Here is an 18,810-nt window from a genome sequence, read left to right as displayed (position 1 = left end):
GGACAGTCATAAATGCTTTTTATTTTGAGCAAAGGCTGGATTGTGATAGGTGATTTTTGAATATTCATGAGATTGTCTTAATAGTATATATCAAGTTCTTCTTAGCCTTTTTCTTAGCCTTTAACTAACCTTATAGAGCTGGTTAGTTAAAATCATTCCTGGAATCCCATATTCAGAGACAAAGTTCTAGCAATAAAGTGATTGCATTCAAGTGAACTTTGTTCTTAATTTCCCATGGAATCCCATCAAGTTATTGCCAAACCCAAGGTTTTTGTAAAAGAGAGTTGAAAAACTTCAGTCCTTATACTGTAGTCCATCCCCCCCCCCCAAATGCCATCACGCTGCTAAACAAATAATTCCCTCACCCATCTCCTCCTACAAATGACTGTATAACTTTGTTGCTTGTATCCTTACAATTTATATTGACTGCTTCCTAATATGATTTGATTGCTTATTTGGACCTGGACTATGATTATGTTTTGTATCATATGATTCTTGATGAACTTATCTTTTCTTTTATCTACATTGAGAGCATATGCACCAAGACAATTCCTTGTATGTCCAATCACACGGCCAATAAAATTCTATTCTATTCTATTTCTATTCTATTCTATTCGAGTCTAGTAGAGTCGAGTCGAGTCCAATTGAATCATAATTCAGTAATATCAAAAGAAATATGCTGCTTTCTTAGGAAACATATGATTGCATAACATAATAGTCAGTTCACAGGATCAGAAGAAAAAAATTGCTCAATTTTTTTAAGCAACCACGAGCCAGTTCCTGTGTTAACTTGAGATAATTGCCTTCTTCCTGGCTCACAACAGAAAAATTGCAAAGAAACTGAAAAAGTCTCCATCACAAAGTAAAATAAATCGGCTCTAAAGTTAAAAGTGTTGAGAGCTCAAATTCTTGTAAGTCTAAATCTTTTTCTTTCAATACATCCTGTTAAACACTTTTTGAATCTTTCCTGAAGATTTACTTTTAACCAAATCAGCTGCCAAGACTCTTAAGATTCCTAAGACACCTGACGATTACTGGCAGTATTTGGATTATAATTACTCGTTCAACAACCATTCAAAGTTATGATGGTGCTATGCAAGTGGGACTTACAACCAGTCCCCAAATTGTGGCTGTTGCAGGCCTGGCTCACAATTATGATATTGCAACGAGCAGTAGTCACATGACTGCAATTTCCAATGCTTAACATTAAAATATTACAATACTTATAGGAAGAAAAAAAATGTTCTACAATTTCTCTACTTTTTTTTCAATATCAGCCCCCAAATTGCTTCACTCCGATTCCATTATACTGGACCATTGTATGATACAAGCCAGTGTTTCCTATTTTCCACATAAAAATATAGAGAGATTGGAATCTATTAAGGTTAACTGCCGAAGAGCCCTTCTTTCTTACTTTCTTTGAAATATCCATCTTCAAGTGAAACAAATTTCACCTTATTACAAAGTAGTATCACTCTGCAAAAAGTATTACACTGACACACTGAATTGGATAACAATTTCAGGGGTCAAAGATGTCCTCTATTAAGTTCTTCCTGGACTTATTTTTCAGGCACTCTGTCCCTTTATTGTATTTTATACTGTCATGACATTCTAACTCATTTTTAATTTTTGTTCCTAACCTTTCCACAATAAATGTTCAGGCACCGAGGTCTGCATCTCTGTTTAAATATCTTCCAGTCCCCCTTCTGCATTTCAGACCAGGAAACATTTCTTTGCCTGTGTCTCAAAGTTTGTCTCATTTACAACTGAGGAGGGGATTTAAATGGCAAGAACTACATCAAACCAGAGGTGAGGGGTTTTGCAAACAAGTTCATTTTGTCTTCTAGCAAACATTCATGATATAAGATTCCTAAACTTCATGGTTGAGCTAATCATATATAAAGCATGCCTCAATGTTCAACTCTTTAGATTGTTAAATTTTTAAATTCTAATGCTAATCTGCACATCTAACAAAAACTTTGGTGTGTAGCCATCACTATTTTGCACTTTCCCCTTTTTTTTAAACAGTCAAAAAGGATTTTATGATATCATTCCATGCAGTAGTGTACCAGTTAATGTTTCACATGTGGAATGTCTAATTTCTGACTGGTGAAAACCTGAGCATGCTTTTTTGCACATCATTAGCAAGTATTCCTATAGTATACACCAGATTTTAGTACGTGTAAGAATAGACAAATTATGGATATACAATTTTTCTATTCACAGAAGTATATATATAATTTTGAACAGTACTTTAAATAGAATAAATGTATTTAAAACATCAAGAGGAAGTGCAAATATGTTTCGAAAACTTTTCTTTACCCTTAAACAAATAAGAAGGATATTTATCCCCATGGTTTTTTTTGAAGTCCATTGGGCTAGAATATGGGTGTCAAACTCGCATCATGATATTGCCGTTACGTGACATATCGTGATTGTTTTTCCCTTCGTGGAGCTGGGGTGGGCGTGGCCTGCACGTGACACATCCGGCTCACAGGCCAGCAGTTTGATACCCCTGGACTAGAACCATAAGAAGACACCTCCTGCTCAATTTCCATAGCACTTCAAAACACTTTTCCCAGCATCTCTTAACAGAATAGTAGAGTTGGAAGAGACCTTGCAGGTCTTCTAGTCCAACTCCCTGCTCAGGAAAGAAACCCTATTCCATTTCAGACAAATGGTTGTCCAATCTCTTCTTTAAAACCTCCAGTGTTGGAGTATTTACAACTTTTGGAGGCAACTTTCTCCACTGATTGATTATTGTAACTGTCAAGTTATTTCTCCTTAGCTCTAGGCTGCTTCTCTCCTTGCTTATTCCTGTTGGGTTTAAACCACTCTACTACATGCTTGCAGTCTTGTAAACACATCTCTATGGTCAGGTCGCAATTAACTGACCAAAAGGGGCAGGTACTCTGCAGACTATATAAGCCTCTGCAGAGTAGATGCTCCTCCCTTCTTTCCCCTCTTCTGAACTCTTTTACCTTGATGACCCTTCCTGTGTGATCCATTGTCCTCCGCTGAGGACACATGTGTGAGATGAAATCCAAAGCCATCCTCATACATGGGACCATCCAGAAGTTAAAAGTTATTAATCTGGACTGGAATATAAACTTATTTGTAAATTGCATGAATCAACATAATTGTAAGTAAAGATTGTATTTTTCATCTTTATGAAGCAGTGGTCGTTCATTGCTAACAAATGGGATTCTGAACCACGTGTTATTTCTTGCCATGCTAACTCCGCTGCAAATTAAGCCAGCTGAACTCTGCTAATACAAATAATATTAATAATAATAATCAAAATACCCAACAATTCCTAGGCTGGTAATTAACTGACCGTATACAAAGGGAACACTCCAGGTCTGATGTAGTCAGGAAGCCTATGAAGTCTGGACAATAATCTTTCATAGAGTTTGTATCTGGTGATCTAGTTCCTGAAGTATCTGGTGGGGCTTTCTCTTCCTCCAAATCTGGTTCATAAAAGGAAAGAGCAAAAGTCAGATTATGAACATTGCACATCGACCAATTTCTCATTGAACCTCACTTTGGTCATTTGTCTTACTTTTCTTTTACTGGGGATAAGAGAACTGACCAAGTCACATTCTTACAAGAAGCTATTTTGTGGGGTTTTCACTTCCCCTTAAGATGAAGGGTTTATTATGGTGTCATGCCAAGTGGCGATTGGTTTCACATGAACACTGGCCACTTATATCTATATCCTGCAGCCCAGACATGTTACTTTAAGCATATAATCCCTTTCAGAGATTAAAGAAATAAGAGTCTTTCAGCTACTGCCTTCATCTTTTATATGTACTCCTGTCTCCCAGTCAAATCCCATTTTTTTTCCAATTAGACTGTAAATCAAAATTGGAAATAATTGTCCAGCAACGAAATAAACCAAGCCATTAAACCCTGTTCAGGGTACCACTTTGTGCAGGTTCAGGTGAATATTATTATATTTACTGTATCTCCAGCTGGGGCCCCTTACCACTAGAAAAATCCAGTATATACAGAAGCAGGACTCCTCTGTAAATCATGCTGGACTGTGTGATGTAGCTAATTTTAGAATTAACCTGGGCTGCCCTTCTCTACCCTATCATTTGATCAGCATTAAAACAGTGCAATCTAATCAGGCCCCTATTGATATACAACAGGCATGATTCCTTGGGGCTTCTTGTGATGGAAATCGGTCTTGAGAACAGTCACATGATTCTAGGTTTTGGGGAGCATGCTCAAAGTACTTGCTTAAGATTATCCTGCCTTGGGATGGGGGGACAGTGATCAAATGGCAGAGCAAGATTTTCAAGCAAAGGTCCAAAATAATTTATCATAATTAGGGCATCAATTATTTATCCTAGGCAGGTTGATAAGAAGCTTATTTTAAAAAAGCATGGACTTGTAAACATTTTTTGATATACTCACCTTCTTTATTTGCAGGAAGGTCTGATCTGAACTTCTTCCTCATCCATTGAGACATGGGAAGTGCTGCCTGGCTATGATCAGGCATAGTTTCTTCCAGCCAATTTTCTTTCTGTGTCTTCATATCCTATTTAATAAAGGAAAGTAAGATGTTAAACACCAAACCAAGGGTCACAAGTATAGATAGGAAAACAAAAAGACAACAATACATGTAGTACTCCCAAGCTTTACTTTACTCATGCACAGACCAGGGGTGGGTTCCACTTATCTTTGTCACCCGTTCACATCGCGATGTTTCATGCACACATGCATGCAATTTCACTTCCGTGCATGCTAAGAAGGTGGATTCAGCCCAAACCACAGCTGAGGAGCTGATCAGCTAGGCTTCAGCCGAAGAAATAAACATCAGTATTAACCCAGGGGCACACAGGAGGGCTTTTTTCAAAGTATGGAACAAGTAGAAGCCATCCAAAGGAAAATTGGCGGAAATTTTTTTTAAAAAAGGTAGTGAGCACGGACCGGCAGACAGAACCGGATCCATGATGCCCAAATTACATCACCAGCGGGTCCAAACAGTTCGGCCGATCTGTCTGAACCTACCCCTGGCACAGGTATTATTTCTTGATACAGTTACATAGTATAACACCTTCTCTAGATACTATTTTCTACTTCCAAAGAAGTGTGATCATACCTAAGAAGGGAATGGTATAAAGCTTGAATAAAATTTCTTAACTAGAAATTCTCAGATATCTACTGGTCTACATATTCTACCCAAACATAAAGTAGCTTTAATCACTCCACAAGATCAATGGAGTCAAAAAGAATTTATTTATTTATTTATTTATTAATCAGATTTGTATGCCGCCTCTCTCCGTAGACTCGGGGCGGCTAACAGCAATAATAATACAATGTAAACAAATCTAATATTTAAGTTAATTTTAAAAAACCCAATTTAAGAAACCAATCATACATACTGACATACCATGCATAAATTTTATAAGCCTAGGGGGAAGGGAAAGGAAATACACAACGGAAACATCTATCAATGGACAATTTGAACCTGATGTACTAGCTGAATGTGAAGTTCCTAAACTTCCTAAAGTTTAGTTTTATTCACAACTGAAAAATTGTACAAAACTAAATAAGGGTCACTTGCATGTCATTTGAGTTAAGGAGTTGCAGTATATGTTTTAACACAGGGGTCTCCAACCTTGACAACTTTAAGACTTGTGGACTTCAACTCCCAGAATTCCTCAGCAAGCTTTGCTGGCTGGGGAGTTGAAATACTGAAGACTTAAAGTTGCCAAGGCTGGAGAGCTGTTTTATCAAATCACCAACCAACAGTTAAAGCTTTAATAATTTAGAATACAGGCTTGCAGGTTTTGAGTCTTCTCTACATTATAATCATTTTGATTTACAATTCAGAGGATTGTAAATTGTGGTCTGAGAAATAAGGGCAAAATATATAAATCAAAGGTAAATGATAGCCTGAAAACATGGAACTTATCAATATATGAAGAACTAGGATCTAATGCTGTTGCATATTTGAATGTTCTAATCCACTAACTTTATTTTTAAACTGTGTTCTTCCTTTGTTATTGTTGTATTGTTTTTCCTACACCTTAATTACTTCCTGATTTACCTTTGCTTTGCTTTTTGTACTGTAATGCATGGTGGTACTTAATGTTTATTTTTAATTCTTGTATTTTATTATTTTAGATTTAAAGCAGATATTGTTTAAAAGTAAAGGAGTTAATGCAACTCTGTGAAAGATAGTCTTCCCCAATCCCTACAAAGGTTAGCTGATTCTTTTATTTACAGATAAATTTCAAGTGAGAAAAATAGAGATGAGTAGACAGTCTTGATGTGGTTAAACACAGGAAGGGGTCTACGTGGAAATTCATTCATCAATGTCCCATATACATATTTTTGTATATATATTTACATATTTTTGTTACACTGTCTCTAAATTTGGAACTGGTAAGATATCATCCCATATAACTTACCGGTAGGGTTTCGTCTTCAAAGCTCCCAAGAAAAGTCAACTGTTCCCTTGAATTACAACCTTCCAAGTCCTGACTGCCATTGTTCTTCAACTCCGTAACAGTACCAGGAATAGGGGAGGCATCATTCGTGAGAATCTGTAATAGAAAGATTTTACATCGGGTGTTTTTTCTGTTTTTTCTTTAAAGACATCTCGCTTCTCATCCAAGAAGCTTCTTCAGCCCCAAAGAAGCTTCTTCAATGAGAAGCAAAACATCTTCAAAGAAAAAACAAAGTTCAGTTGAAAGTTCAGAAGCTGCCGGATCAAATCCCAGTAAGGGTGTGGCTAGCTGATGATGCCAGAACAAGGCTGAAATGGTGCCATCCTAGTCTCTCTTAATTTTAAAATTTCAGCAAAAAACATGTGCTACATACAGAATATAGTTGTCGGCTATGACGTTCCTTCAATATACCAGGGTGATGATCCGACATAAAAAACATATAACCCCTCCCTGGTACACAGCTGAAGGGATCGGATCTGGTGGCTCAGCTGTTAATTCTCTGCCTCACAAGGCAGAAGCTGCCGGATCAAATCCCAGTAAGGGTGTGGCTAGCTGATGAGGCCAGAACAAGGCTGAAATGGTGCCATCCTAGTCTCTCTTAATTTTAAAATTTCAGCAAAAAACATGTGATACATACAGAATATAGTTGACGGGTATGAATAAATTAACTGCCTTGAAATGGCCCTGGGTTGGGCCTAGAGGCAAAAAGGAGCTGTGACGTTCCTTCAATATACCAGGGTGATGATCTGACATAATATATATATATATATAAAATACGGAGCTAGTCAGATATAAGCTTCACTTCCTTCATGCTATACTTCACAAGATATCATATCAGTATGGGGGTTTTTTAATCCTGTTTGCCAAACCAGTATTCCTCAACCTTAGGAACATTAAAATATGTGAACTTCAATTTTCAGAATTCCTAGCCAGTTGGCTTCAAGTTGTTCAGACCAAATTGCTCCCAGTTCCGCCCAGTTTTAAGAACCGGTAGCACCAGTGGTGGGAGGCTCCACCCACACACCCGGGACGCTTCTGCGCATGAGCTTGAGCGTCACACGAGCGCATAAGCAAACCGGTAGTAAAGGGTTTTAGAGCCCACTCCTGCACTGCATTACATATAGAAATGATTTCTCATAACTCTTACCAATATAGAAGCAACCTGCCTAAAAATATATTTATTAGGGGTAAGAAAAGACCTATATTCTAAGTCCAAAATGTGATTCAGACCAGAGTGAACATGCCCCATACCTATTAAGAATGCCGTATATTTTTGCCCTGCATCACACACAAATGACAAACTCTGCAACTATAGATATATCAAATTATATTTTGCCATTTCAATCTTAATTTCTGTGTAACTTCACCATTCTGTATCCTTAACAATTCTCAAACAAAACAAATACTTTTCTTTTAAAAAAAAGAGTGATACCCAATTGGAGATGTATAGGTAGATGCAACTTCATCAACTGCATCATTTATAGCACAAGAATCTCATCTTTTACTGAAATCTCAAAAGAAAACTGTTACAGCTTCCTATGCAACCCAATTAAACTTCCAAGTTTAATCCAAGGTGCTTAGTCCTAAAAGTGCACTTACTTTTTCTATTTCATATTCAGCAGCATGAAAACTGGAATCCAATGTAAGGCAATGTTGAAACTGCAGCAGGGCCTCTGGTTGATTCCCTAAGTCCAAGAGCACTTTCCCTTTTCTAAAAAATCCCTGAAAAGAAACACGAAACACATTTCAATTGCTTTCTTGAACTGTCACAACATTCTGCAGCAGCTGCAGATTGCTCTGCATAATGCCAATGGTCGCAGGTTTAGTCAATCAATCAATCAATCAATTAAATCCTCAGGGTACCAGGGATGTCAAACTGGTGGCCTATGGGCCAGATATATCATACACAGGCCACGCCCACCCCGGCTCTGCAAATACAACAAAATGTTCTGATATGTCACTCGATAACACGCAACATGATTGAGTTTGACACTCATGATCTAGACTCTTGATGAACAGGTAAGCTGCTACTGAAATCCTCCTCCCATTATCAGCAGAAGCAAAGAGTCACCCAGCTATATATATTTCTTAACTTGCCATTTATCAATGGGGCAACAGTGAAAGATGTTGCTGGAGCAATGAAATGGCAATTGGGATTGGGAACATTCTCCCTATCAACTTTCACAATCCCTATGAAGCAAGAAAATTAAGAGGGGGGAAACTGTGATGTCACTCGGAAAATCTGAGTCTGTCTTTCCCAGTAGCATTTCTGAGAATGGATGCTACATAGAGTTTATGCACCTTCTGGTGCAAAAAAAGTACAGTATATCAGAAGTGTAGACTCTTAATTCATGTAGCTCAGAACTGTCTATACCAAGAAATGAGTAATGTCCAATGTGTTGGTGTATATATGTATTCAGTAGTACCTCTAGATATGAGTTTAATTCGTTCCAGAACGGAGCTCGTATGTCGATCAACTCGTATCTGGAACAAATGGCTTTAGACTTTGTTTTTCCCCGCCGAGATAACCAAAAGCAAGGATTCTTGCGCCACCTAGTGGAAGTTCGGCTCGTATCCCGAATTTGAGCTCGGGTGTGGAACAGAAATTTTGCTCCCGTCATGGCTCGTAACTTGGAATGCTCGCATGTGGAGCAGCTCGTATATAAAGGTACTACTGTATATCAATATATAAACAAACATACACACTCACATACCAGAGAGAGAGTTTTACTGAGCATTTTATTTTGCATTACACTGATACTAAGAATGCTGGTTAGACATAGTAGAATAGAACTGGGGATACCCAAGACAATATTCCTTAGGGACGTGAGTATGACTCAAAGGAAACTTTATTTTTAGTCTCAGTAAGTGGCAGCACCTGATCAACCTACTCTGAGCACAGAACTCGGGATCTTAAAACAAAAAATGTACTATAAAAGAGGATGAGGGGGAAGAACATATTTATGAGGGAAGTATGAAATAGCTTCAGTTAGTGAAAATGCAAATAAACTAGAACTATCTGAAAATGAAAACAAAATTGGCCTTCCTCAAAATAAAAATATTCCACACATATTACCATAAACCTTTCTTCAAAATGTTCATACGAAAAATGTAGCAAAATGACAATCACACAGAGTCTTCTCTTGCTTTGTCACCCTCATAGGTTGAAGAGCTTTTTCAACAGAGCCTAGTCTGGCAAATGTTAAAGTATAATCTTTATTTCCAAAATTGTAATCAAATACAAATCATTTTTTAAAAAACACTGCTTTGATTGTTGTAAAAAAATAGTTAGCAACTGTCATAATGGTACTTATACTGGCAGGAGAAGTCAAATAAATTATTTTGGAATATACAAATATCAAAAGATAGAAAAGAAGTTTTAAGAAAGTAGGAGTACATATGAAACCAAGTTTGGACATAAATCCAACTGATGTGTTCCAAAACTGCATTTTCAAGTTACTAATCATGATGATGCCAAACTAGCAAAATATTAATCATAGCTCTACAATGCAAGCTCTCCCTATTAACCCCGCATTGTAACATCCCAATTCATAAATATGCCAGGGGAGGAGTTTGGTTTATTAAAAATATACAATCATAAACCAAACATAGAGAACTTAAAAAACAGAGCTGCATAGCATCCAATAAAAACCTATTAACACTTGCACTAATTGTACCTAGAAAAGCAATCAGGTCTACAAATCTGAAAAAAAGTCACAGCAATTGGTACAAAATTTGACAATTCTAGAAATATCTTAATCATTTAATAAATAGCACACAGTCGTCATCTGGGGTTGGTCTAAATAGTTTGTAATTAAGATGAAAGGGTATCTCTAATGCTAAATGTAGTATATAAGATATTTCAGAAGTATGTGCACTATTATCTCAGTTTCAAAATCTATATAAATACAGGGATTCTATTGTATTTACCCACAATTGTTATTGTACAGAAAGCTTAGATACATACCACAGTAAAAGGACCTCCTGTGAGAGGGAATTAATTAATGATACAGATATTGGGGAACTGTAAAGAGGGATTGTCAGCAGAGATTTGAAGTATTAGTTAGGTCTCTATGTAAATCAAGATTTAAAATTCTCTGCTTGAGCTCTCCAGTCTACATTCAGGCCTAGCATAGATACAGACTGAGAGATATGCCACAATAAATCAGTCATCCAGTATTTGTTTCTTCAAAGTAGACTGTCAGAACAGGTTGAGCTAGAGATTTGCTTCCCCAATCATGATGTCACCATACAGATTTTATCATTTCTTCCTCCCTGTAGACATGTAGAGTAGGAATTTTCTGGACAGCTCACCAGCACTTGCCTTTTAGAATATTATGCTGACTGGATGCGCAAACTTTAATCACCAATTCTTTTACATTTATCCAAATAGTATTCCAAATAGTAAATGTTTAATTTTGTGAACAAATTTATTGTCAGAGAGCATAATATGGATAAGCGCAGAGATGGGTTCCTCTTGGTTTGCACTGGTTCTATAGAACCAGTAGCAAAACGTTTGTGACGTCGTGGTGCCGATCTGTGGATGCCCCTATCTTTGGGGGGGGGTTTGGAAAGTGTGTGGTTTTTTAAAAAATTGTTGCTATTTTTTTTTTCTTCTGCGCATGTGCGGATGCCGAGTTTTCAACACTGCACATGCACCATCATTTTGGTTTTGGCTTTTGGGGGGGAGGGATTTTTTGTAAATTTTCAGCACTGCACATGTGTGCACCTGCAAAGCTCACGTACAGGTGTGGCCATATGCCACAGGAGGGAGCAAACCGGTGGCGAAATAAGTTAGAATCCACCCCTGTATAAGGGTAGGGAAATTTTTCAAGGCAATCTTGTAAAATTCACTAAGACGTCCCTGGTTTTCCTCTATTTAAGTTCAAACATTCAATATTTCCCAGAAATTCTCAAGACTACTAATTTAGCCAACAGTTGGGCATTGATTGAAGCATTGGTAAATTCCTCTCTGACTACAAGATAAAGTTCAGCTGAAGTTTGTGGACCTTCCAGAAGTAATTCAAGTTTTTCTTTCTGTGGATTTTAGCAGCATGTTTTATTTAATAATTCTGTTAGAGCATATGAGTCAACATTAGCTTGTACAGAACCAGGGAAAGCCTACCTTGTATTTAAATAAGCAACTATATGAAAGAATATGCTCACTTCCTATATTATTATTGCAACTGAGTTTAAATGTAGCCTTTTCCAGAAAAGCTATTTCATCTCACCACTTAGAAGTTGAGAAGAACATATGCTTGTTGATCACAATATCCAGCTTTACAATCGACTCACTTCACATTCTTCTGGCTTCTGCTTGCATAGAATCTCCAAATCCTCAAGAGCCTCTTTATACTCCTGTAATGCCACATAAAGCTCTGATCTGCACAGCCTTAATGTAAGATCATCTGGAGCTGTAGGAGGAAGCAGAACAGTTCACTGTTGAAATAAGAAATAATAAAAGCAAACATTGCACAGTTATATACAGCAAGGCAGTGGTCACCAACTGGTGGTCTGCGGACCACTGGTGGTGGGTGAGAAAATTTTGGTGGTCCTCAGAGGAATCTTTTCATTTCTCTCAAGGAGCCCAGCTGGAGTTACCTGTGCCACTCGCACTTCAGTCCTTTGACTTCCAGAGACAGGATGGGGTCCTACAAGCAGTTAGCGTGGCCACTTGTTAGCGGAGAGAAGCGCCTAGGGTTAACCATAGCTTTGCTGTCCATTGTAGCTAGAAATCTCAAATACAGCCAAGAATACAGCCAATTTCTCTTGTAGCCAGCCCAGCCACTAGATCGGTCCCCTGCAAACATTCGTCTCTTGACAAGAGAAGGAAACTTCGGTCAGGCTCCTTGAGAGACGAAAGTGTCCCCAATTGACAGCAAAACTATGGTTGTCTTTGGCTGCTCTCTCTGCTGTAGTGCTTCCTGGGCATGGTTTACCATTCCAAATCCAAGGCGGCAGGAGATGAGGGCTACCTTGGCGACACCAGCTGGTGCAAATATACTGTGGCAAAGGCAGAATGCTGATGCTGCACAAATGCAAGTAGCACTTCACTCCTGCATCTTCCAGTCATTGCCACCAGCGCTTGGGCCCACCTGGGCATAGAACCCCCACTGCAACAGCACCATTACCTCGTTCCAGTTGGCGAGGGCTGGGTAAAATGAGGACCCAGATTGTGGGGGCAATATGCTGGCTCTGTTAAAAAGTGCTATTGCTAACATGTTGTAAGCTGCCCTAAGTCTAAGGAGAAGGGCGGCATAAAAATCGAATAAATAAATAATAAATAAATTCCTTTTTGCATGTTGCACCACTTACAAAGTTGCACACACCCTATGGTGGAGATTTCCAGCCCCACCATGGGCCAGTCCCATATTCCAGAGCTGTAGTAGTCACAGGACTGGTCCTTTGGTCATCCCAGAGCAGCTCCTCCATCAGGCCTGTGCACCCAGGTGAAGGAGCTGTTCCGGGACAACCGAAGGGTCAGTCTTGTGACTACTTCCCACCAACATCAGCAAGCCCGTCTTCATTTTCCTTCACTCAGATTGACCAAGCTTCTTGAGAAAATGAGCACAAAAGAGTTTCCAGACTGTAGGCCTGGACCAGACACTTTCTCTCAGGTCTCCCACCCCGAGGCCTCGCAGAAGCAGACAGGTAGACCCAAAAGGTGGCTAAGCCTCTCCCTCCCCACCCACCATGGTCCACGGGATTTAAAATTATGAATTTGGTGGTACTTGAGGTCCAGAAAGTTGGGGACCCCAGCCCCATGGCACTATAAGAAAATATGGAAGAAAGGAACTTATTGACTAGAATCAGCTGTGTTCATTTCCAATAATTTTCACTAATTCTACTGACAAGAAGGATGGCCTCAAGTATTATCCATCAGTTAAAAGGGCAGATCAAATCATCCGAAGGTAGCTTATTCTGATGTCAAAAAACAATTCTCTGCTTTTAGGAAATGATCTATTGTTTTTTTGGTTGAAAATATACAATGGTACTGAATCATTTGAGGATGAGGGATGATAGGAGTGAATGGTAAGAGAGAACTCGCTTCATCCACTGACTAGGTTTCCAGAATTAAAAAGTTGTTTGATGGCAGAAAGTCCCTATCAAAGAAGTTGTCAGCATTCCATACTAGGTCTAGACCAGTGATTTTCAACCTTTTTTGAGCCGCGGCACATTTTTTACACTTACGAAACCCTGGGGCACATTGAGCAGGGGGGGGGGGGCGGCTAAAAAAAGTTTGGACAAAAAAATTATCTCTCTTCCTCCCCTTCGCTCTATTTCTTTCTCCCTCCCTCTTTCTCTCCTTTCCTTCCTCTTTCTTTCTCTCTCTCTCCATCCCTCTTTCTTTCTCTTCCTTCCTTCCTCTCTTTTTTGCTGTCTTTCTCTCTCCATCCCTACGTCCCTCTATGTCTTTCTCTCTCTCTCCTTTCCTCCCTCTCTCTCTCTTGCTTTATTTCTCTCTTTTTCTCTCTCTCTCTTTCTCGTTCTTTCTCTCTCTTGCTTTCTTTCTCTCTAGTTCTTTTTCTCTCTCTCTCTCTCTCTTTCTCTCTCTTGCTTTCTTTCTCTCTCTCTCTTGCTTGCTTTCTCTCTTGCTTTCTCTCTCTCTTGCTTTCTTTCTCTCTGAGCTTCGCGGCACACCTGACCATGTCTCGCGGCACACTAGTGTGCCACGGCACACTGGTTGAAAAACACTGGTCTAGACCCAATGATGGAAATACTATATTTGAACCAGAGTACATGTGGCAGTGGTGGTTGTTCAGATAATAATACTGTACAAGCTAACGTACAGTATAGATATTATTTACAAGATATAAAATATCTCCATAATATTACACAGTAATTATAATGCAGTCCATAATACATACAGCAGGTAAATATACTATTACATATATTCTCTTATTCTACAGCAAATACCTTTACAACAATATAGTATATTCTATGCAGTATATTGCACACAGCTCAGATATTAATACTAACCAGGATATATAATTAACATTACAATGTAAGGCATTGTAATTAACTAACTAAATGGATTAGTTAGTTTTTTAAAAAGTGAATCTTTTTAAATGCCAAAGATTTATTTGATCACACATTTCACATCTCCTCTGCTTTGGTGTTTATAAAAAAAAGTACATGGTAAAAAAGTAAATGGTAAAAAGCTGAAATGCTGAAACAATCTATCAGCTCCTTGACAGTCCTGATTATAAATGCACCTCAATTAAATTCAACGGCTGCTAGATTTGAGTTCTATTCCTATTAATTGAAGGACTCCTTCAACTGAAGTTTTAAAAAATCAGGATAGATGAAAATATTCCAGTATAACCTTACTTGTTGATTGAAACACCTGTACTGGCACTTGTGTCTGACTCATTGCAAAACAAGAGCTAACGTTTTATAACAGCATTATATATGAGAGGGGTGTGTCAGCTTCCACGCACAGGAAAGTCTGAATCAGTAAAGAAAGCCTGATTCCTAATTACTCATTCCTAAATCCTAAGATTTAAGTAGCATCAATTTACCAGTTCCAAAGCTGATTTTAAAGTAAATTTTAAGATTAAAAGATGAAATGAGATTATTTCCCCTAGGTAATTACAGAAGATCATCTTTTCTCCCCTAACAAGGACACTATGCGCTTAATAAAAGTATGTTAAAAGAAATTTGGTATATCCAGCATCATCATAACATCACCATAATAGGAAAGGAGTATCTGTTGAATGTCTGCCCCTTCAGTAAATGGCAACAAAATAAAGACTCCATGAAACCTGTAGCATACAAGAACAATTTCAACTTTGAAAATGGTACTCTGAAGGGTTAAGGTTCTCTCATAATTTGGGGAAAGGTCACAACTGCTCATAGTTGTTATTTCAGAAATGCTTTCAAACCCTCAAAATTACAGAAATGAGATGGAGGCATTATAAAGATCTGCTCTATTTTATTCTTGCCCTCCACAAACAGTTGAAGATGGTCCCATGGCCTCCAAGGAGGTCAACAAGTTACACAACTCAGCCCTAAGAAATAGCTCCAAAAACAACAGTCCTATGGTCACGCACACTTTAGATTTACGTTTAAATTTTCTGATGTAACCATTAATTACTATTTGCAGCATTTGGTTTCATCTCTGTAGACCAAATCTGGAACAAAAACTAACTGCAAGCAGGGGTTTTTTTTCTTTTACTTAAAGGAGAGGGAAATCCCAAGATCTACCAGCAAGGCACAAATGGGATATACTATACAACTAAACATTTATATGACTATAAGGGGGCGTGTATAAGAGCACCATTGGGGCAACTGTCCCTGTCCTATTGTCTTCTTTTATCATTATTTACTACTTATGTTATGTTTATACAAACTACAATCCTACACTTGTTCAAATGGATGGATGGATGGATAGACAGACAGACAGACAGACAGACAGACAGACAGACAGACAGACAGACAGACAGACAGACAGACAGGCAAATAAATATAATATAATATAATATAATAAAATAAAATAAAATCACCAGCCTTTTAAGGAAGAGGAAACCCATAGCCAACGTTAGTGAAAAAGGGCTACCAAAGAATTGTCCCTCGCCTGCTTACACAATGCAGCCAGCGAGATGGTGGCAAGTTGCATAACCAGAGAGCACCTGGTGGTCAGTGCCGCGCATATCACCCAGCCGCATTTCAACCTCGCAACCCTTTCTTTAAAAAAAAGCATCTCTGGATCGTACGCAAACCTTACCCAAGCCGATTCCCTTCTGGAGCGTCCTCAGCGCTTTCTGGAAATCCCTGTTGCTCACCAGCTCCCGCAGGTCCCTTTTCAGCCGGGCTACCTTGGCGGCCGTATCCAAGCCCTTCTCTAACAAGTTCCCGAGCAGGACGGTGGAGCTCGGCGTCCGCGAGCCCGGAAAGCCGAGCTTCTCCCCGCAGAGGCGGCACTCGGAAGGCAAGGTCTCGCCCAGGCATCCCCTGCAGAAGGAATGGCCGCAGGAGACGGTCACCGGGTCCCAGAGAACCAGGCGACACGAGGGACAGAGGAAAAGCTCCATGCTTCTGCTCCGTCAGAGAAGGGGAAGGGGGACGGCGGGCTTAGCCGGAGAAGTCAGGAGGGCAACCGGGCAAAGGTCGACGGCTTCCTAAGAGCAGCAAAAAAAAGCGGCCGAAAAAGAGCTAGTGAGACACTTGGACAAAGCTTGAACTTCATTCCACACACACACACAAACACACACACACACTCTAAGTCTAGCTCTCCAAGTCACAAACTTCCTTTACAGTTCCCGACGCCCCCTTGAAGGCATTCTTCCATTCCCGAAGGAAAAGAGCTGCTCTTTAGACACTGGGGCATTCCAAGCCCCACACAAAGCAAACTCGCCGGTTCCTGACAACTTAGCGGGCAAAGCGACCGGGGCTACTTTTCCACATGCAACGCCCACTAAATCGACTGCTTCATTATTATTATTATTATTATTATTATTATTATTATTATTATTATTATTATTATTATTATTATTATTATTATTTTACTTTTGAAGCCCCCCCCCCCCTCCCCTCAGCCTGAGCACCTGATGCCCTCGCTGGTTTCCTCCGGGGCTTCCCTCTTGCAACTCAACGAGGCTCTTGCGCCCATCAATCAATGGGCAACAGTCGCTGGAGAAGACTGGATCCCCTCCTCCCCGAGGGTGGCGGGTCCCTTCTTCCCGTCGCCCGAGGCGATCACTCAGCCCCGGCAGGAGACGGCATCCTTTTTCTAGTTAGCGACAAAGAGGCAGGGAGAGGTGTCTCGGGTAGGACGAATAAAAAGAGGAGTGGGGGCAAACCAGTAACTTTTCCGCCTCCGCGCAGTATCGCCCTTATTGACGCCGGATCGGTCTTCGGCTACCGGATTGCTCTGCTGACCTTCTTATATACAGACAAGCGCACACACGCGTTGTAAATTATCACCACCGCCACCCCCAGGCCGGAATATTACATAAAATCGGGAGCAGCCCCGTGTGATGGCGTCGGAGAGCCAGCCGATTGGCTGCCGGCTTCGGCCGGCCCCCACTGCGAAACAGACGTAGCGAGGCGCGTTTCATAACCTCCGGGAGGAATGAAAGTTTGGGAGTCGCGAACCGGTCGGCTTGAAGGGGAAAGGGGGAGGGGCGCGTCTCGCCTCTGGCAGCGTTTTGGACTTGACGTCACAAAGAAGTTGCTTGGTCTAAAAGAAAGAGGTGTTGAGGGGAGAACGTTCCGCTTCCCGCTCGGTCGTTCTGAAATGAAGGCATCTCGTGATTCTTCACCTGACGTTTTTATTGATTGATTGATTTTGTCCAATACACAATGAGGGTTTTGGTGGGTATACACATAGTAAAATACATAATGAAGATTATAGAGGATATACTCATAGTAAAATATATCCAAGAAAGAATAGAAGAGAAGATATAGGAATAGAACATATCAATGAAAGAATAGAAGAAGAGATATAGGAATAGAAGAAAGGTATAGGAGATATAGGAGAGCAATAGGACAGGGGACGGAAGGCACTCTAGTGCACTTGTACTCGCCCCTTACTGACCTCTTTGGAATCTGGATAGGTCAACCGTAGATAATCTAAGGGTAAAGTGTTGGGGGTTTGGGGATGACACTATGGAGTCCGGTAATGAGTTCCACGCTTCGACAACTCGGTTACTGAAGTCGTATTTTTTAAAGTCAAGTTTGGAGCTGTTAATATTAAGTTTAAATCTGTTGTGTGCTCTTGTGTTGTTGTGGTTGAAGCTGAAGTAGTCACCAACAGGCAGGACGTTGCAGCATATGATCTTGTGGGCAATACTTAGTTTAGTTTAGTTTAGTTTATTTAGATTTGTATGCCGCCCCTCTCCGAAGACTCGGGGCGGCTAACAACAATAAAAAACAATGTAACAAATCTAATATTAAAAAGTAATCTAAAAAACCCCAATTTAAGAAACCAATCATGCCAACAGACATACCATGTATAAATTATATAAGCCTAGGGGGAAGGGAGAAAAAAAATTTTTTTTCAATTCCCCCATGCCTGACAACAGAGGTGGGTTTTAAGGAGCTTGCGAAGGGCAAGGAGGGTGGGGGCAACTCTGATATCTGGGGGGAGCTGGTTCCAGAGGGTCGGGGCCGCCACAGAGAAGGCTCTTCTCCTGGGTCCCGCCAAATGACATTGTTTAGTCGACGGGACCCGGAGAAGGCCAACTCTGTGGGACATAACTGCAGGGGGGAGAGGACCGACCCCTGAGGCACCCCACAAGGGAGTAACCTTGAGGTCGACCTCTGGCCCCCCACTAACACCGACTGCGACCGACCGGAGAGGTAGGAGGAGAACCACTGAAGAACAGTGCCTCCCACTCCCAAC

At 40.1% G+C, this 18,810-nt stretch overlaps 1 protein-coding gene across 2 annotated transcripts in view; it reads right to left on the bottom strand.

Moving 5' to 3' along the window:
* LOC139160764 (LON peptidase N-terminal domain and RING finger protein 3-like) overlaps positions 1-17,367 on the bottom strand; it is a 34,827-nt gene extending 17,460 nt beyond the window's left edge. The window contains exons 1-7 of one of the 2 annotated variants that reach the window (XM_070739026.1): positions 17,012-17,367; positions 16,192-16,585; positions 11,760-11,878; positions 8,064-8,186; positions 6,426-6,560; positions 4,423-4,546; positions 3,338-3,470 (exon numbers count right to left, since the gene is read on the bottom strand). In XM_070739026.1, coding sequence (XP_070595127.1) covers positions 3,338-3,470; positions 4,423-4,546; positions 6,426-6,560; positions 8,064-8,186; positions 11,760-11,878; positions 16,192-16,498 — 941 coding nt within the window. In that variant the 5' untranslated portion in view covers positions 16,499-16,585; positions 17,012-17,367. The remainder of the gene's footprint in view (positions 1-3,337; positions 3,471-4,422; positions 4,547-6,425; positions 6,561-8,063; positions 8,187-11,759; positions 11,879-16,191; positions 16,586-17,011) is intronic. The other variant, XM_070739027.1, reaches the window with a different exon arrangement.
* Between the last annotated feature and the right edge of the window lie 1,443 nt (positions 17,368-18,810).

This window comes from Erythrolamprus reginae, chromosome 2 (genome assembly GCF_031021105.1).
Source record: "Erythrolamprus reginae isolate rEryReg1 chromosome 2, rEryReg1.hap1, whole genome shotgun sequence".
Lineage (NCBI taxonomy): Eukaryota > Metazoa > Chordata > Lepidosauria > Squamata > Dipsadidae > Erythrolamprus > Erythrolamprus reginae.
The sequence above is the reverse complement of the archived record's forward strand: the minus strand, read 5'-3'. Positions and strand labels throughout refer to the sequence as shown.